The sequence below is a fragment of the Capsicum annuum genome, chromosome 6, assembly GCF_002878395.1.
Source record: "Capsicum annuum cultivar UCD-10X-F1 chromosome 6, UCD10Xv1.1, whole genome shotgun sequence".
Classification (NCBI taxonomy): Eukaryota; Viridiplantae; Streptophyta; class Magnoliopsida; order Solanales; family Solanaceae; genus Capsicum; species Capsicum annuum.
Window position 1 is genome coordinate 184,377,242 of NC_061116.1, and position 20,157 is coordinate 184,397,398.

General features: G+C 36.0%; 1 protein-coding gene across 1 annotated transcript; it reads right to left on the bottom strand.

The window, feature by feature from the left end:
* Positions 1-13,145: 13,145 nt before the first annotated feature.
* LOC124899567 (30S ribosomal protein S11, chloroplastic-like) lies at positions 13,146-13,466 on the bottom strand. Its single transcript, XM_047414477.1, has one exon. It carries the CDS (start codon positions 13,464-13,466, stop codon positions 13,146-13,148), a length of 321 nt encoding a protein of 106 aa, XP_047270433.1.
* Between the last annotated feature and the right edge of the window lie 6,691 nt (positions 13,467-20,157).

The window sequence follows — 20,157 nt, forward strand, 5'->3', positions numbered from 1 at the left end:
AGTTCGTATGCAGTGTTACTACGATTCCAATTTTGGTTTGTGCATTTACGCATGTATCCTCATTCAGTACTCTCATGTCATTCAGTTAAGTTATGTTCATGCATAAGCCTTTCACTTAGCCTTATGTCATCTTGCATACTTATTACATTCCTACGTACTGATGCATTTGCGCTATGGTGTTTTACTTTGTTCCGTAGGTTCAAAAGCACGAGCCCCAGAGCACCCTTAGCAGTCTAGGCTCTATCAGTAACAGTAGACGTAGAAGTAAGTCCTCATTATCTGAGGATTCTCCTTATTTCAGTACGTCATTAGATTCAGTTTATTTTTTAGTAGACAGAATTAGTTGGGGACCTATCGCATCAACTCCATAGTTTAGATAGTTAGAGGCTTTTCAGATAGATGTATTAGTATTCAATTTTTAGTTTTGAGTATTTTAGATGTTTTGAACCTTATGGCAAGTTTTTGCCAGCTTTCCACATTTATTATACTATATTATGTAGTGCTTAGGTACATATATCAACAAAGGGTTAGCTTATGGTCCTTTGGGGTCATGAGCACCGTGTGGCAGTTCAATTCCAGAAAATTAGGTCGTTACAAACTTGGTATCAGAGCCTAAGGTTCAATAGTGTCCTAGGAGTTTGAAAAACCGCATCTAGTAGAGTCTTGTGCATGGGTGTATTGCATGCCACATTTGTGTACAAGAGGCTATAAGATGTTTTAGGAACAGTTTCCCTTCTTTTAGTATTCATGTAACACCAGTGAGAAAGAGATCAATTTGAACTCTCAGTCTAATCCTTGTTCCTCTTCTGTTTGTAGAACATGCCTCTAAGAAGAGAACAGGGAATCAGTTAGCCCCTCAGCCTGTAGAACTTTTGAATGAGAGTGTGTCATATACAAAGTTCTGGGCAGCTTTTCAGGCGCTAGCCAAAGATGTGACCACTAATGTTCAAGGAAATCATCAGGCTGCAACCCCACCTCAGCAAGATGGGGATTTAACTGCAGCCAGGATTAGAAATTTCATAAGAATGAACCCGCCAGAATTCTTTAGGTCAGTAGCAGGTGAGGACCCACATCTTTATCTTGAAGAGGTTAAAAAGATCACCTAAATCATGTATGTGTCTGAGAAAAAGAGTGTAGAGTTAGCGTCCTATAGGCTAAAGAATATTGCTCATGATTGTGTAGTGATGTGGAAGAAGAGTAGAGGGGAGGATGTAGTTCCCATGACTTGGAAAGTATTTAAGGATGCCTTCTTAGATAAGTTTATCCAGCTAGAGATGAGAGAAGCTAAGGTAGAAGAGTTTATGAACCTAATACAAGTCTCCATGACTGTGAATGAGTATTGTCTTAAGTTCAACCAGTTAGCTAAGTATGCTCCTGACTTGATAGCTGACCCTAGAGCGAGTATGAGTAAGTTTGTGACTGGTGTGTCTGGGTTGTTATTGAAGAAGTGTAGAACCTCTATGATCAATAAAAACATGGATATTTCTAGGTTAATAATGCATGCCCAACAGATAAAAGCAGATATATCTAAGGAGAGGGAGAGATCTAATAAGAGATTCAGAACAAGTAGTTTTAGCTTTTCTCAAGCTGGGTCATAGGATGGAAATCGTACTCACCATAGTCAGAAGACTTCAGCCCCAGCTCCATTCTCAGATAGTGTGCCTGCACCAAACTTCAGAGATATTAGTCATGATGGGGCGCCAGGCTCCAAAGCCCAGAGTAGTGTTAGAAGTGAGCAATTATCAGGTATATTTTGGATGCGGTAAGCTAGGTCACCGATTTTGGGAGTGTAGAGTGTTAGCTTAGAAAGGTAGAGATTTACGTCAGCTGGGTGCCACTCCTAGTACCACTAGTGGTCAGCGTCAGAACCGACTCTATTCACTTCAGACTCTCCATGATCCGAAAAGTTTCCCTGACATAGATTTAGGTATGTGTGAGTCTTTTATATTTATGATATGTATTAGTTTTAGACTCTCAAGGTTCAGTTATAGTCTAGTTCATAGATGCCCTGTGCATCGCCCCAGTATTTCAGTGAGGTAAGTATTCTTAGTGGGACATATTGTCCCAAGGGGGAGATACTCCATGACTCTCTGAAGTTATCAATTCCTTAAATTCATTTAATTTCATGCTCATATTCCCATTTTAAGCTTTGCATCAATAATCATTGCATTGACAGTCAGGCATTCAGAGTCAGTTCAGTCAGACATTCATGCATTAGCTAAGCATGGTTAGTAGAAAAGTTCAGTTTATTAGTGTATTCAGTCATGCATTCATGAAAGTAACTCAGTCAAGTACCTATGCATAAGATATGCATGTTCATTATTAGAATTCAGCTTATTAATAATTTCAGTTAGGTATTTTATGCATCAGCTATGCATATTCAGTAGAAGATTTTAGTATGTCAGTAATTCCAGTCATATAGTCATGTTTCAGTTGTTCGCGTCCCTTAAGTAAGTTTAGTCTATCAGAAATATCAGTTTAGTCAGCCATATTTGAGGACGAATGTTCCCAAGGGAGAGATAATGTAAGACCCCTTAAATTTCCCTAGTCATTAGAGATTCTAAAGAATGTAAAGAAAGGCTTAACATTTAGAAAATTTGGCTAGGGGTTGGAACTTTTCCATTTCCCTAAACCTTCAAAACTTTGACAAATTATTTTGTGACCTTCCTGACCTTAGATTTTGTATTGTCAAGTTACATTGCGATGGGGCAAGGTCATATTACATTCTTGGTGAGTTTCAAATTTTTTTGGACAACATAAGGGCACGTTTGGATTTCAAAAATAGTAACTCAGGGTGATCTTAAGGTGTCGCCTAGCTTTCAGCACTGCACAAGCCAATGCGCCACCCTAGTATTAGAACCGCTATAGAAAGGAGACGCCCTGGTTATAGCAGTGCTCAAGCCAAGGCGTCGCCCAGGCAATAGCCTTGGGCCAAAATCCTGCACTTTACCTCCATGCCTTGAGGGGTAAAATTGTCAATTGCCAACCTCTTTATATATACTTTAACATGAGATTCAGCCACTATTAACCTAAAATTATATTTTTTCTCCTAATTTTCTTCAAGAACAAGACCTAGGGTTCATAGTTCAAAACCCAAATCATCAAGTTTCCTCTGTTAACTTTTCAAGAATCATAAAATAAGGTATGCAGATGTTCATTCTTAGGTCCCTTCTACCCAAGAAGTTCAAGAATCCTTTTTTTCTAAATTCAAGATTATAAATTTATGTGTTTTCCATGATTTATGTGAATTGAGATTGAAGTTCATATGGTTGTTGAGTTTTAAATCATGTTAAGATTATAAAGTTGCAAGCTTTGACCCTATTATGTAGTAATTCTGTGATGCTCATGATAAATTCCTTTCAAGTTGTATGTTGATTGATTGTTCATGAGAATTAGGTGTAGAAATTGTGATATGACCAAAGCATGCTCCCTATATGTTTGATAAAATTCTTGTGTGAAGGAAATAGGGTATTATATCATGTTGACTAGAAACACCCAGTTTGGTATAAGCCATGCATGTCAAGTATTTTTTGAAAAACTTTAGAGAATGAATTATTGCATGTTAGCATGAAATCCTTAATTATGTACACTTGAATGTATGTTATGTGTCTAATACAAGATCTTGTGGGATCATTTATGATATGTTGGTGTGCATTCCCTAAGCAAATACTTATTAGTATTTCCAAGTTCTTGAAGAGATGTATTTTTGAGTGTATGGTGAATCTATTGCTATCATGTTGATGTTGGTCATGAATTCAAGAAGTCATGTCTTGTCAGTTTCCTTCTATTGAGTCCTGGGGGTGCCTGTACCCAAAAAATATAGCTGTGTTCATAGTGCCAAGTCAGTCTTAAGAAAATCTCAGTAATACTGGTATTATTAGTATTCCAGTTTAAGTTTAGTACTCAGCTCATATCTTAGTAGTATTCAAGAATTCTATTTCAAACCTCAGTAGAATTCAAGTAATCCATTCAGAACTTAGTATCATTCAGACAGAGAGTAGATTCCAAGTAGTATTCTGTCAGATAACGAAACCAAGTGAACTCAATCAGATTAGTCTAGTAATACGAATAATGATAGATTTCAGCTCAGTATAAATTTAGTTAAGAATGAGTTTCGAGTCTTTCAGTTGGGAGAAATAACTAGCACCGAGCGAGTGCAGGGATGACGACTTCCCCTTTAGAGAGACAGAGTTGTTAGTAGTAATTGCTATACTCCAGAACTGCGTAGCCAGCGCAGGACTAGGAGTCACCCGTTAGATTAAGGCTTGACTTGACTATTATACTGCCTTAGGCTTGACTTCCTATTTAGGGTCACCTTTTAGAGAGGCTTGACCATAGAAGAGGTCTTTACCCATGGCACGGTATTGATACCCTTCCAGCTGGGGTTACAGGTTGGACCTTACCAGATCAGATTCAAGGCATGTTGGTTTAGTGAGAACTCCCACAGTTGCAGTTTTAGTATCAGTCTTTAGAATAGAATTTAGAAATCAGGACTGTCAGATATAGTCACCCATCTTAGTAAGAAAGTCAGATAGTTCCATAGATTCAGGGACCACCTGCTAGATAGGTAAGGTCTTCCATAAAGTTAATCAGTATCAGTACTAATAAATATAAAGATCACCTATTAGATAGGCCTGATCTCAAACTCCGTCCATCATTACTATTATTAAAAGATTCAGAGATATTCTGCTAGATAGGTCTGATCTCAAATATAATCATTCCTTATTGTTGGTAGTAGATTCAGTGATTATCCGTTAGACAGGTTTGATCTCAGATTTAGTCATTCGATAGTATCAAGCTCAAAACTCAGTCATTGATATGAGTAGATTCAGTTATTTTGTATTCATGAGTTTGTATCCAGTGTTACTACGATTCTAGTTTTGGTTTGTGCATTCATGCATGTATCCTTATTCAGTACTCTCATTTCATTAAGTTATGTTCATTCATAAGCCTTGCACTTAGCCTTACCTCATATTTCATACTAGTACATTCCCACGTACTGATGCATTTGCACTATAGTGTTTTACTTTACGCCATAGGTTCAGAAACACGAGCCCCAGATCACCCTTAGTAGTTTAGGCTCAGTCAGCAGCAATAGACGTAGCAGTGAGTCCTTATTTCATTATTTCAATAGATTTAGTTTATTTTTCAGTAGATGGAGTTAGTGAGGAACCGGTCCCATCAACTCCATAGTTTAGACAGTTAGAGGCTTTTCAGACAGATGTATTAGTATTCAGTTTTTGGTTTTGAGTATTTTAGACGTTTTAAACCTTACGGAAAGTTCTTGCCATCTTTCTGTATTTTTTATATTATATTATGCAGTGCTCAGGTACAGATATTAGCAAAGGGTTTTCTTATGGTCCTTCAGGGTCATGAGCATCGTGTGGCATCCCGATTCCAGAAAATTAGGTCGTTACAGATCAAGATATGGCTGCTTCATGTGCCTCATCGGTCCTGGAAATCTATACATGGGAATCTCTATTGTTACTCGGTATGATTCATAAAACTCATGCACTATAGCCAAGCTATAAGTACCAAATGGTTGAGTCATCCACTCTAACTGATATTGATCAAATACAGCTCTTAACTATAGTACTCTCCTCAGTCCCGCTAGATCAATCTAATGCTTTACATAAATAAGCCTGTTAGTCCTACAAGTATCTGAGAGACGACTATCTATATCATAAACCTCATATATATACTTTACATACCAACTCAAAGGTACCTCTGCGACATGTGTAGATGTAGGACTTTACTTCTATTATACTGATACGTGGTAGGAATACTGCTCTATACCCTTCTCAGTTTGGGGTACATCTGACTGTTGTACATATGTTATGGTACCCTTCTCAGATTGGGGTACCCTTGATGACTTCTCCTACTTAGCAGCCTTAAATGAATCCTGGGACCCCTCATCATACTGGGGTCTTAAGTAGCAACTTATAGAGTTGATTTAGGATCTGTCTTCTCATAATCATCATCATCATCATCATTAAGTAGGGGAGTGTGTGTGTGGGGGGGGGGGTGACATCCATGATAACTTCATCCTTGGCTAGTTTGCATCTGTCTCAATAGCCTGGCGCATCTATCCTCTAGTAACTTTGTGTGTTACCCTAGTTGCGGACTTTCTACTCTGCTGAATCGGGTACTCCTCCACTGAACCACTAGGCTTGGTGTACTCGTCCCATCTACATGTGGTATCAACCTTCTTTACCTTATCCTTTGGTACCATGTGTTCCTGAATAACTAGTCCTTAGTTTCCAACAAGAATGAGGGATAGCAAAAGTTGAAGAAAAACTCAAAGTTCAAAAAGTTTGAATTTTTTCTCAATTTTCACACCCCTGTGACCTATTTGAAATCCCAACATGTCCTATATGTTCACACCTATATAAAATCATGAATTTCAAAGAAAACAAACATTCAAAACTTGTAGTATTACTCTACTTGTTCAAGTTCAACTTCCAATTTGGGGCCTAACTTTACATTTTAAGTCAAAATAAGGCCCTACATTAAGATTTAAGGCTACTTCAAGGCTCCTACATACAAGCATGATAGATTTTATATATTTTGCAATGGAATACACATATTAACTTGTTTAAACATTAAATAGATCAATAAATAACCATTAGAAGCTGAGAAAGTTACCTCTTTTATGAGGAACCGAAAGTGAATAATCAAGAGGTCAAGCAAAACCGAAATTGGAACTTGTTTTTAGTGTGTTGGGACAAGTTGGTATCTCATACAAGTGTCAATTTAGCCTTTACTCAATTGTGGGGTTAGTTTTTGTTTTAAGAGGAAGTTTGAATTCAAATAGAAATGTGAAGTTTTGACGATTTGAATGAGTTAGGATGAGGCTAAGGATGTTTAAATATAGGTGGGGTTATTTTAGGTCATATACGTGTTGGTAGGCCTTTTAATTAAAATTTGGGCCCACAACTAACCTATCCACGACACTTATTTGCGCCTTCCAATTGCGGCTAGGCATGGGGAACAAGTGCCACCTGCGCCCAACAGGTGCAGGGCGCAAAAGCAGGGCAAAAAATTTTGGCCCACTTTGTTGCAGTTCAGACTTGGTTTTTCGATATATTTTAGCTACTTATGTTCTCATAACCTAAGTTTTAGGTCCCAAAGGTATGATTAGATTCTAAAGTCCATAATATTTCATTCTCATCCTTAAAATTTTGACTTTTCAATTAATTACTCAATATATCATGTTGGACTTGTGACCGTGATGGGTTGATCACACTGTCCCCTTACTTGGAAATCGATAAATGTAGAAATTTTTACCATATTTCAGGTAAGTCCAAGATCTAACAACTTACAAAAAAAAGAAAAACAACAAAAATATGAACACTAAAAATAGCGGATTGCCTCCTACTCAACCCTTGATTTAACATTGCGATAGGATGTGGCTATGTTAGTTACTCAGGCTTTACCAACAAGCCCATGGGTAGCCTCCCATGCGACGCTTGACTTAACATCACAACACGATGTGGGTGTGTTGATTACTTAGAATTTATCAAGATATCCATAAGATTATCCTCCAGATTCATCGATATAATCAATCACTCCTCATGTCGGTTGGCTACTTCATCGACCTTTAGATGTTAAATGTAGTCTACTTACTGTTAACTCTAAATTTTATCTCTTTTTTCTCCATATAAACCATAGATCTACTTGTGTCCATAAAAGTTCTTCCCAATATGATGGGTATCTTGGTGTCAACCTCATAGTCCAAGATGACAAAGTCAGATAAAAAGATGAATTTATACACTCTTACAATCACATCAAATGTGATTCTCACAGGCTTCTTCACTGTGCGGTTAGCCATCAACAGCCACATTGAAGTTGGCTCTGGAGGGTTCAAGCCCAATTAATTGAATACAGCCAGTAGCATCAAATTAATGTTGGCTCCTAAGTCACATAAGGCTCTAGAAAATTAGGATGACCCAATAGTGCATAGTATAGTGTATGCTCTAGGATCACTCTTTTTCTATGCCAAATACCTAGTAGTGAATGCACTGCAGTGGTGCATACTATAAACATCCTTAATTATTGCTCCTTTCTTCCATGTGACCACTTGTTTCATGAACCAGGTGCATCCAGGCATTTTCTCCAATGCCTCAAGAAGAGGTATGTTCAAGCTCAATTTTTTCAGCATATCAATAAATCTCTTGAACTTACCTTCCTATTTCTTATCCTTCAATCTCTAAATAAAAGGTGGTGGTGTTCTTGGAATTTATTTTACTTTTGGCTCAATGATTGGACCCTTACCTTTGTCCTCAGCAACATTACTATTATCACTTGTTATCTTACCAAACTCAACAACAGGTGTCTCATTATCAGTAGATCCTACAAAAGGTAGTGAGGATCCATAATAGTCATACCACTCCTTGTGGTGATAGCAAGTATATGACCATCAGTTTTTATATTTTCCATAGTGTTGCTCGGCAAGGTACCTGGCTTCCTCTGGTTCATAATTGCCGACGTCTGCCCAAACTGCTACTCCAACTTCTTGATAGTAGTGGCATGTGACTCAACCTTATGGGTCAACCTTAATCTCTTTAGGGATGATATCCTAATTTTCTTGACCCTTAACCAGCTTAGCTAGCATCTCTTCTATTCTAGATTCTACATCTTGTCTTTCAAGTGGAATGTACTAATATCCCTTCTCTCTATAGTCATCCTTCTTTCTCCAGTCACTATCTCGCTCTCTACTATGGTCTTTAATCTGTCATAATAGTTTCGACCCTAATTTTTTTGCCCTTTGGCTCAAAAACTTATTATTTGATGATCCAGATAATTTGTTTCCTCCTCTAATTTTGACTAGTAAGCTTTGGAAATGACCCCTGTGTTGCTAATTTATTCACTTTCTCAAAGGCCGCTGCTGCTAACTGTTTTACTAGCACCCCCAGATTGGTTCTTAGCAGTGCAATCTCTTGCACTACCAAATCATCAACTACTTTCTAGTTATAAGAGGCACTAACAACATATGTGTTAGATCCCTCTCAGTCTCACGAGTTTTCCACCTTAAGTTAGTGAGTGAGATTTGATCTAACATATCTGAAGCTACCTCCTAGAATAGTCTCATAAACGATCTTTCAGATAAGGTGTCTTCCATGGATCTAGAGTTGATGGTTAGGATTTATAGAATATCTCCGATAAGCTTGGCCCTAACAATCGATGATTGGGCACCATACTCGGCTTCTTCTTAAATCTGAATCATGTCCCATACATATATTCTGACTATAGTTGTCTAAAATTATAGATCCTGTCCTTAAGCTATAACATTTTTTATGAAGGAAAGAACTGGTTTAATAATTTCCTGTGAAATTCATTCCACGTAGTGATAGAGCCTCTTAGCAGTTCCCCTACCATAAAGATGTTTCTCCTATAAGTGAGGAGGGGAACAACCTCAGTCTAAGTGCTTTTTGATTCACCCCTGGAATGGTATATCAGCTGCAGATCCCAAGGAAATTAGAAATGTGCATATGTGCATCATCTACAGGCAAACCTACAAATACACCCTTTAGATTTAGGAGTTGGATCATTACGCTCATGATGTCAAACTTGATGCCTGGCGGTAAAACAGGAGGAATAATTGATCCAATCTCTATTGGCTCAATGTATCCTAGATCTTCTTCATCATATATATATGGTTGCACAGATTTATATGCTAGGATTACTTGAACACGGGCACCTCTAGCTCTTTTCTATTTCCATCGAGTATTGCTTGTCTTTACTCAGTTAGCTCTGCCTTCCTAGCTACCCTCTATGCTTATTCTATTGCCCTTCTCTCATTTTTAGCTTGACCTAAGAGCTCACCAGTCTGTAGATCAATTATATCTTGTACTTCTTTGAGAGAGGGGAGGTACAACATCACAAACACCTTCAGGCAGATCATCACTTTTCTTCTCTGATATCCTACTAGGTGTTTGTAGGATCCTCTCTGGATTCATATTCAGTGGGAGTAAGGGATTGTCTCTACTCAGTGTTCTAGGCATACACCGACGTATGCCTAACTAAGAACAAAAACAAAAAAACCTGAAAACTGTACCAACTTCAAATCACAAATAAATACTATATTTCCCGACAACGGTGCCAAAATTTGATGAAGTCCAAGATAAACCTCCTCTCAGAAGATGATATGGTTGACTTCAAATATATTAACCCAATGAAGGTTGGGGGAAAATCCTAAAGGAATATGTGGAATTGTGGCTCTTAGCAGTTGTAGTCAACGGGTAGAACTGATAAAGTAAATGGGGGAATTTGTTTAGTAATATTGAACTACTAGTAAATATTAACTTCGATTGTAATCAGTCATAGGTGAACACTAGGATTGTGTTTTCCATGGCTTCTAAACTCTGTAGGCTTATCGTTCTTAGTTGAACCAACCCGATACCTTGCATGTAGAATTTATAAGTTAAGTACCTTCTACTATTTTTTGGACGAGCAAAAGAATTTCACCTTTTACCTTTTAAGTCTCAAGACGTCGCGTTACTAACCCTTCTCTTGATCCCAGTAAATTATTAAATTTTGAGTCTCTAATTAGTAGATGAAATCAAACCATCTTATTAAGATAAAACCTAGAAGCGTGGATCGATAGTTAAACACCAAATTACTATTGTCTTTAGCTTTTCCTGGTCACTACTCCTCTTTTTGAGTAAGTAGCAATATCTAGGCAGGATCCTAACGTTCGCACCTATTAATAAAACTATTATAGTAAAGATAAAGTAATACATGAATGGGTATTGGTTAAGAACAACAATATCACTTCCCCTACTTCATCAATCTGCTAGGGTTTCCACAACCCTAGCTATGGGTTTTAGCTACTCATGCTTATGTAGTAATCAATAACATTCATGATTGAAAGCATAGATGAAATCACAGTAATAAGACGTAGAAAAATCACAACCATAAATAAATTAATTGACTGAAGTCTATACAAGAGAATCCCAAGATAAAAAATAAATCTAGGAATCAAAATATATTTATGAATATCAAAAGTGCGTAACTCCTACTATAAAACACAGAAAGGGTATTCATAGTATATCAGGAAACCCTAAAATCAAAGCGTGAATGAAATAGAAGAAAATGGGGTTATTTTCCACTTAAGGTCCCTACTTGCACCCTGACCCTAGGCGCAGGTAACATTTGTGGCCTGCAGGGTGGGCGTAAGTACCGGATGCAAGTGCCAGGACCGAAAATCTTACAGGTCAGCTCTCGGGATTCTAGACTTCTAGCACTTGCTTTTCCCACATGCGGCCCATATGAACTACGTTTGGTCCACATGTTGACTTAGCAAGTGTCGGGAATAATCTTTTAAGCTCTTCTTCAATTTCCAAACATGCTTTGATCACGAACAAGTTGGAAAGTGTTCCAAACATCCATAATTGCTCCAATAAGTATCTAAAAACACTTTTTCCTCTTTTTCATGAACTTAGCATCTAAAATATGATTTCCTATAAAACATACCCAAAACGAATCATATCTAACAATACAACCTCAAAAACTTGCATATTTACCTTGTTTTAAGAATCAAAAGTGTTATATTTCTATAGCACATCATTATCTTGTAACTAGGATTAAAGTTTTTGTAGTGATAAAAACCCTACCCAGTTGGGAAGGACAATTGTTATAATTTTCCAAGTGGATTTTGTTGAATTTGAAGTTGGATTTTGAATTGTCCTTGTTGGCACCTTTAATGGAAGCTTTGAATCTTATTTGGGTATATTCTTTATCTCAATATTCATGAGTAGCTAAATTCATACTTGAGGTTATGTTTGAAAGGGGTGCAATTGCTTGTGGGTGTTGATTACTAATTTCAATTCTTAGTTTATATTGATGGGTTTCACAAATGCTTGGTTATTGAATTGAAAGTTGTGGGTGAAAGCCCCAATTTACCTAGACCCATATCATCCTTGAAAGAGGGATTTGGATACCTCTTTAGAACCCACATCATCCTTTAAAGATGGATATGGGTGATAGACATTTGTGAACAATAAAATAGATCTTAGCTTATCCCTTTGCATTATCTTAGAAAAAGGGGTGGATTGTGAAATTGTTAAGTCTTGGGCATCATCCTAAAAATAAGGATGCCTTACTTGAGATTTTAGGTTGATTTATTTGCCATACCCATTAGGTATTTGAAAGAATCCATGGGTGACATTTTGGTGTTTTGTTGAAAGACTAACACGAAAACCCCTAACCTAGACTATCCACATCATTATTAACTAAGATTGGAATTTTATTTTCATGCTTCCACACTAAATTGCCCCTAGGAAAACATAGCCCCGAGATTTGTTCTCATTTGGTTAATTGAACTTATTTTCTACCTTTGATATAGTGTAATTGTTTCAAGTTATTTAACAAGTTTGATTTATAATCCTCCATTTACATTATGCATGGTTTTTCTAACACACTAAGGGTCAACTTTTAGTTAACTCTCGACATCCTTAAGTAGTGAAAATGAATTGCCACTCCTCGAGGATTCTACATCACTCATTTTGGGTTATTATATTTGATAATGATTGCCTTTCCCATAAATCATAGAGTAAGTTGAGCGTGATCAAAATGACGCCATTGTGTGTATTATCAACGGTCTCTACATAAGGCGGCAAGATGATATCTTAAGCAGTTACATAACCAAGACCCTTGACACAAATAGACCCGTTAGAAGTTCCATATAGATTACTTCTCAATACAATTTCTTTCAAATTCATTAAAATTTCATGTGCTGACTATTGAATGCCTGTTATGGTAGAATATTCATGTGGGACTTTCTCATAATTTAAATGTGTAATACATGTTCCTTCTATTTCTCCAAATAAAGATCTTTGCATCACAATGCCTATTGTGTCGTCTTGGCCTTTCATAAGTGGAGACAAAATAAAGCATCCATAATAAAGGCGTTTACTATCTATTCTTCATTTAACACACTTCCACTATAGTGTCCAAGTAGAAACTGTTACTTTCTCTCAAACCATAGTACTATTATTTGATTAGATCATCGAATCTTTTATTTCTCTTGATATTTCTTCAATGTTCAGTTCTATATACGTCTTTTTCGGAGGTCTACATCCATTATGTGGCATAGGAGTTACATCCGGTATGAAATTTAATAGTATACCACTTTGATGAATATCTCATAATTTTGCATCTCTTTCGAGACCAGGACCATTTATCACGACTTCTGGTTGTTGCATACCTTGATCAACTACGGTACGGATAGCATTTGCTATTGCAGTTTGAGCAGCAAATGGTTTTCCTCTTCTTGTTCCTTTGAATCTAGAAGTACCACCGAAGGACCAGGAAACTACTTGACCCCGTACATCTATAACAATGACAATGGTATTATTGAAACTTGCTTGAACATGAATAACTCCCTTTGGTATTCTACGTGCACCCTTACATGATCCAATACATCTATTCCTACATAAAATAATTTTTGGTATAGCTTTTGTCATATTTTATCATCTCATATATATGAGTCAAAGATATATGGACATATCCATTTCATATCAAAATAGATTCTTTATTTATACATCAGCTCTTTTGGCAAGTCTAATTATCCCTGTCTTTGTTTATGTCTCATGTTGGAACAAATTACTATAATTTGTCTCCACTTACGGATTAGTCAATCCATCCCAGTGGTTACGAGTCTAGCATATGACTCATATCCCGAAATTACGAGTCATTATGAAGACTCGAAGCCTGATCAATAAAGGATCCAAGAATCAAGCCTCATGTTTTAGGGTTTTTATTAATGACTTAAACATATATTAAGACCCGAAATAGCTCCTATCTTATAGACAAGTCAAAACATCCCTTAGAGATTAAATTCTTAGGATGTATATAACTATAGTAATCTTAAAGTGAGCATAATTTCTGTTCTACTAAGAAGTTATGAGCTCAAGACCTACTAATAGATAGATATTTGAATTATCGATACCAATTTTACCTTAATTCAATATCGGGCTGAAACGTTATGGCAAAATTACTGAAGCACTGTCAAAGCTGCTAGTAGTTATGAATCACTAATGATAACTCATAGAAGACCCTACGAGTTTTCAGGATGAGTCGGCACCATGGCATTATTGGGTTCAATTGGTGTGAATGAAAAATAGAGAGAAAGTCTTGGACGGAAAGTGTACTTACTTAAGGGAAGTATACTTCTCCCACATTGATGGAAGAAAGAAACTTTCATGTGTTCTTATTAAGAAACACCACTCTTAGGGGATAGTGAGGCAATAACCAAGAGGTACCTCACATCACTCACTCGGCTCAGCTTGGCTTCAGATTTGGCTTTGGATTTGTCCAATGAACGATCAATAAGATTAATTTTTAGACAAAGTTTATTTGAAACTTGGAAAAACAAGTGGAATTTATCAATATAAAAAATCCAAATAAAAAATGAAAAATATTTTTTCTCCATAAAATGCCATGTAGATCCATGCAAAAATGCAGAAACATTACTTAAAAGAGATGTAACCCTTCAAGGAAATGACACACTATTTCAAAAAAGGGGTAACTGTTTGGTCGGATGTGACTATTCAGAAAAGACACACTATTTTGGAAAGGACAGACATGACTGTTTTGAAGTGATACACCTTTCAGATAAACCATTTCTTCATTTTTGAAGAGGCACTTAATGGCTATAAATACCAGCATTTTTTCACAGGCATACACAAAAAATTAAAGATTGAAAAACACTCTTCTACTTTTAAAATATCTTTATGATCATCTACCGATTAGTGTGTTCGAAGAATCTGAATGTTTGAGGCACCACCACATTCATGTTTTGAGCCATTTTATCCTGAGAGGAAAAATTCTGCAACCTCGGGTACTTGAGGGGAATTATTTTCTCAAGGACACTTTGTGTAATCGGAGGACTTGGTTCTATTTCTTTTTCATCTTAGTTCTTAAAATAACTTACTTCTTTGATAGTTCTTGTATAAATTGTGTTGAAGGTGTTAAAAATTCATAGGTTTTCTTGATATAATCTTGAACTTGTATTGAAGTGTTTGCATAAAACATACAGATTGTGTACCCGAAACAATAATCTTAAGGAATTAATCTTTTTGTAATTTGTATTGTTTGGTTTTTGGAGATTAAATCTTTGTGCTTTATAATTTGTTTGAACTCAACAAGTGATGTGAAGAAGTAAAAACTTCATCACAATTTAAAGGTCATTCAGTTAGCTATTGGAAGAGAAAAAAAACATTATCGTTAAATTGGAAACAAATAGTGTTTAAAGTTGATTCAAACTTGTAATTAGTATTTTGATATATTAAAGTTGACCATGTTTATGTGAATTAAAATATGACTAATGATGGTCATGTAACTGATGGTGGGACAAGTGTAGCAGCAACGGATATTGCTACAACCAATTGCACAACTGTGCCACTCGCTATGGCACTAGCGGAAAAGCCCAAAAAAATTTTTGGAATAGATTTTAAGAGGTGGCAACAGAAGATGTTCTTCTATCTGACAACATTGTATCTTCAAAGATTAATATCTGAAGATGCTCCATAATTGCCCGAAGAAACTTCAGACAATGAGTGGTTCGTTGTAATAGAGACATAGAAACATTCTGATTTCCCATGCAGAAATTATATCCTAAGTGGCCTCCAAGATGATTTATACAATGTTTACAACAAAATGAAGACATCACAAGAGTTTTGGAATATGCTGGAAAAGAAATATATGACTGAGGAAGTTGGAACTAAGAAGTTCTTTGTAACAAGATTCCTTGAATACAAAATGATTGAAAGTAAGACTATCGTATCCCAAGTACAGGAATTGCAAGTTATCAGCCTCGATCTCCTTCCTAAAGGTATGAATACAGTGAATACCTTATTTGAACATGTTAAAAATGTTATTAATGTTCACATAAACTTTAATGTAGGTTTGGTTGTGAATGAGGCCTTTCAAGTTGCTATAATAATAGAGAAGTTGCCACCTTTGTAGAAGGACTTCAAAAATTACTTAAAACACAAAAAGGAGGAGATGACAATTGAAGAACTCATTGCTAGGTTATGCATTGAGGAAGACAACAAAGCCGCAGAGAGGAGGTCGAAAGGAAATTCTGCAATGAGTATAGCTAACATTGTAGAAAATGATCCCAACAACTCGAAAAAGTTAAAGAAAGCTAGACAAAAAAGCAATAAACCTAAGAAGAAATTCAAGGGTAAGTGCTTTAATTATGGAAAGATTGGCCACAAGTCAATAGATTATCGGGCCCTAAAGAAAGACAAAAAGAAGGATCAAGCTAATATGGCTGAATCCAAGAATGAAATAGACGATCTATGTGCCATGCTTTCTGAATATAAACTGGAAGGAAGTCCAAGAGAATGGTGGATGGATTCGTGTTCCACCTGCCATATTTGTGCTAATAAAGAGTTATTTACTGCATTTGCTCCAAGTCAAGGCAAAGAGAAGATCTATATGGCAAACTCCGTAACTATAAAAGTTGAAGAGATGAGAAAAGTCTTCCTGAAAATAAGGTCAGGCAAAGTGTTGACTCTCAACAATGTCCTTTATGTACCAGAGTTAAGAAAGAACTTGATTTATGTATCATTTTTTGACACAAATGGATTCAAATGTGTATTTGTTTCAGGCAAGATCGTACTTAGTAAAGGGGAAGTGTACGTAGGAAAAGGCTACCGCACTAAGGTCCTATTTAAGATGAATGTAATGGTAGTTGAAACTAATAAAAGTTCTATTTCTTCGTACTTTATTGCGTCTAATGAATTATGGCATGAACAGTTAGGACCTATCAATTACAAAAGTTTGCAAAAAATGTTCAACTTAGAAGTTTTGCCAAACTTTGACTGCAACAAATCAAAATGCCAAACATGTGTGGAATCAAAGTATGCTATGCATCTGCATAAGTCTGTTGAAAAAAATTTCAATCCCTTTTACTTAATCAACAGTGACATTTATGATATGAATTCAACACCATCTAGTGGTGGAAAAAAGTATTTTATAACTTTTATTGACGATTGCATCAGGTACTGTTATGTATATTTGCTAAATAGTAAGGATTAAGTAATAGACGCATTTAGGATATATAAAAGAGAGATTGGAAGCCAGTTAGAGAAAATATCAAAATGATAAGAAGTGATAAGGGTGGAGGATATGAATCTCCATTTGTAGAAATATGTGTAGAGAATGGAATTGTCAAACAAACTATGGCACCCTATTTACCTCAATCTAATGGAATTATGAAAAGAAAAAATCAAACCTTAAAGGAAATGATGATTGCCTTATGTGTAAGTTCAGGTTTACTACAAAACTTGAGGGGGAAAACTATCCTTACAGCTAGTCGAATACTCAATAGAGTGCCCATAGTATGGCACAATTAATTCCATATGAAAAATGGAAAACAATGAAACCCAACTTTAAATATTTCAAAGGGTGGGGGTATCTAGCAAAATTCCATGTTCCTATGCCTAAAAGGATGAAGATAGGACCTAAGACAGTGGACTTTGTGTTCATAGGATATGCTAAAAGTAGTAAAGTATGTCAATTTTTGATTCATAAATCCGAACATCCAGATATCAATGAAAATGTAGTAATTGAATCAGATAATGTTTTGTTCTTTGAACAGATCTATCCGTATAAAACTAGACATGAACAATCTAGTGGAGGGTTTAAACGACCTCGAGATAAACCAAGCGAGGATGTACATAATGATGAGAATCCAAGACGTAGCACACGTCAAAGAGAGTCAACTTTATTTGGATTAGACTTTTTAACATTTCTCTTAGAAAATACGCATCAAACATTTCAAGAAGCAATGATATCTTAAGACTTATTCTTTTGGAAAGAGGCAGTCAATAGTAAGATTGATTCAATATTGAGCTACCATACTTATAAGTTGGTTGATCTTCATCAAGGAAATAAACCTTTAGGTTCTAAATGGATTTTCAAAAGGAAAATGAAAGCAGATGGTACTATTGACAAATACAAGGCAAGACTTATAGTAAAAGACTTCAGACAAAAGCCTTGATTATTTTGATACATACTCGCCTAAAACAAGGATAACGTTACTTCGTATGTTAATTGCCTTGGCATTGGTATATCATCTTGAAATACATCAAATGGATGTGAAAACAACATTCCTAAATAGAGAATTGGAGAAAGAAATGTACATGGAATAACTCGAGGGTTTTATGGTTCTTGGTAAAGAAAAAAAGATGTGCAAACTAGTTAAGTCATTTTATGGACTAAAACAAGAACCTAAAAAATGGCATGCAAAGTTTGAACAAACTATGTTGGAAAACGAGTTCAAGATAAATGAATGTGATAAATGTGTTTAAAGTAAAGAGACTCCAAATCACAAGGTCATTTTTTGTTTTTATGTGGATGATATGTTGATCATCAATAGAGACATTTTTGACATAAATGCCATGAAATGAATGCTTGAGATAAAGTTTAATATGAAAGACCTCGGAGTTGAGGCTGTGATCTTAGGAATAAGAATCCATAGAACTCCACAAGGGTTGGTATTATCATAATCTCATTACATTGAAAAGGTACTTGAAAATTTCAAGTATTTGAAATTTGGTATTTCCAAGACTCCATTATACGTGAGCTTCACACTTCAAAGGGGATGAATATAAACGTGACTCACAATTGTAATATGCAAGAGTGTTAGCATGTTTAATGTATATCATGAATTGTACATGGACAAACATAGCATGTGCTATTAGTAAATTGAGCTGGTACATGAGTAATCCCTATAAAACTCATTAGATGGCAATGAAAAGAGTTTTGGGTTATCTTAAATAAACTTAAGACTATGCTTTACATTATAATAAATATTCCATAATAATTGAAGGATATAGTGATGCAAATTGGATCATCGAATCGAAAAAGTAAAATTCATGAGTGGATATGTATTTACTATAAGTGAAGGTACAATCTCTTGAAAATCGTCCAAACAGACATGTATTGCTCTCTCTACAATGGAATCAAAATTTATCGCATTAGATAAAGCCGGTGAAGAAGCTGAATGGCTACAAAATTTCTTGGAAGATATTCCTTATTGGCCCAAACCATTGGCTGGAGCATGATGTATAATGATAAATGCCATCATATAAGACGTAGACATAATACTATTAGGGAACTACTCTGTAGTGGCATTATCACTATTGACTATGTGAAGTCAAAGGATAATATGTCAGATCTACTTACAAAAGGCCTATCTACAGAGGGAGTTGAGAGTCAATCGAAGTGAATGAGTTTATGCCCTAGGACAAGTTAGCATAATGGTAACTATACCTGGCAGACTGGAAATCGCAAGAGGTAGGTTCAAGGAGATCAAACAAAGTTGTGACTAATAGGTTTAATATTGTCAATATACCCGACTCATTCTCATGATATAAACAATGTTTAGTAAACAAGGATAAGGCTTATGGTGTGAAGCCTTTTAATGTTTATCTAAATTTGGCAGATTTGACCAAATAGTTTAATCTATAGGATTGAATGTTCAGAAATCACCTATCTGAGGGTGAAGTGGAAGCCGCTTTAAGGAGAATGTTAGTAAAGGCCTATTCTCTAAGCTTTAGTGAAACTAGGACGTGTTCATGGCTGAAACAAATAAAACCGTGAGAACCATAAACAGTAAAAGGATGGTTGTGTAGCATATGTTTTCTAGGTGTACATTAAATATTGATGGTTCAAAGATATCAAATCTACCGATTGACCAAGTACATCCGATGCATGTTCATTACAGAAAGTTCAAAGGGAAATCTACTTATCTAGATGCAATCAGTCTTTGCTTGCTGATCATATACTTGTCTGTGAAGTTTTATAAAGAGGAGTCATTCCCCATTCATGCGGGGATTGTTGGATTCAATTGGTGTGAATGAAAAATGGAGGAAAACTCTTGGAGGGAAAGTGTATACACTTAAGAAAAGTATATTTCTCCCACATTGGTGGGAGAAAACAACTTTTATGCATTATTATTGAGAAACATACCTTCAAGTAGATAGTTTGGAAAGAACCAAGAGGTTCCTTGCACCATCATCATCGTTGCTCACTTGGCTCGGCTCGGCTGGGCTCAACTTTGTCTTCGTCTTTAAATTCGGCTTTGGATTTGGATTTGTCAAATGATCGATCGTTGAGATTAAATTTTTTAGACAAAGTTTA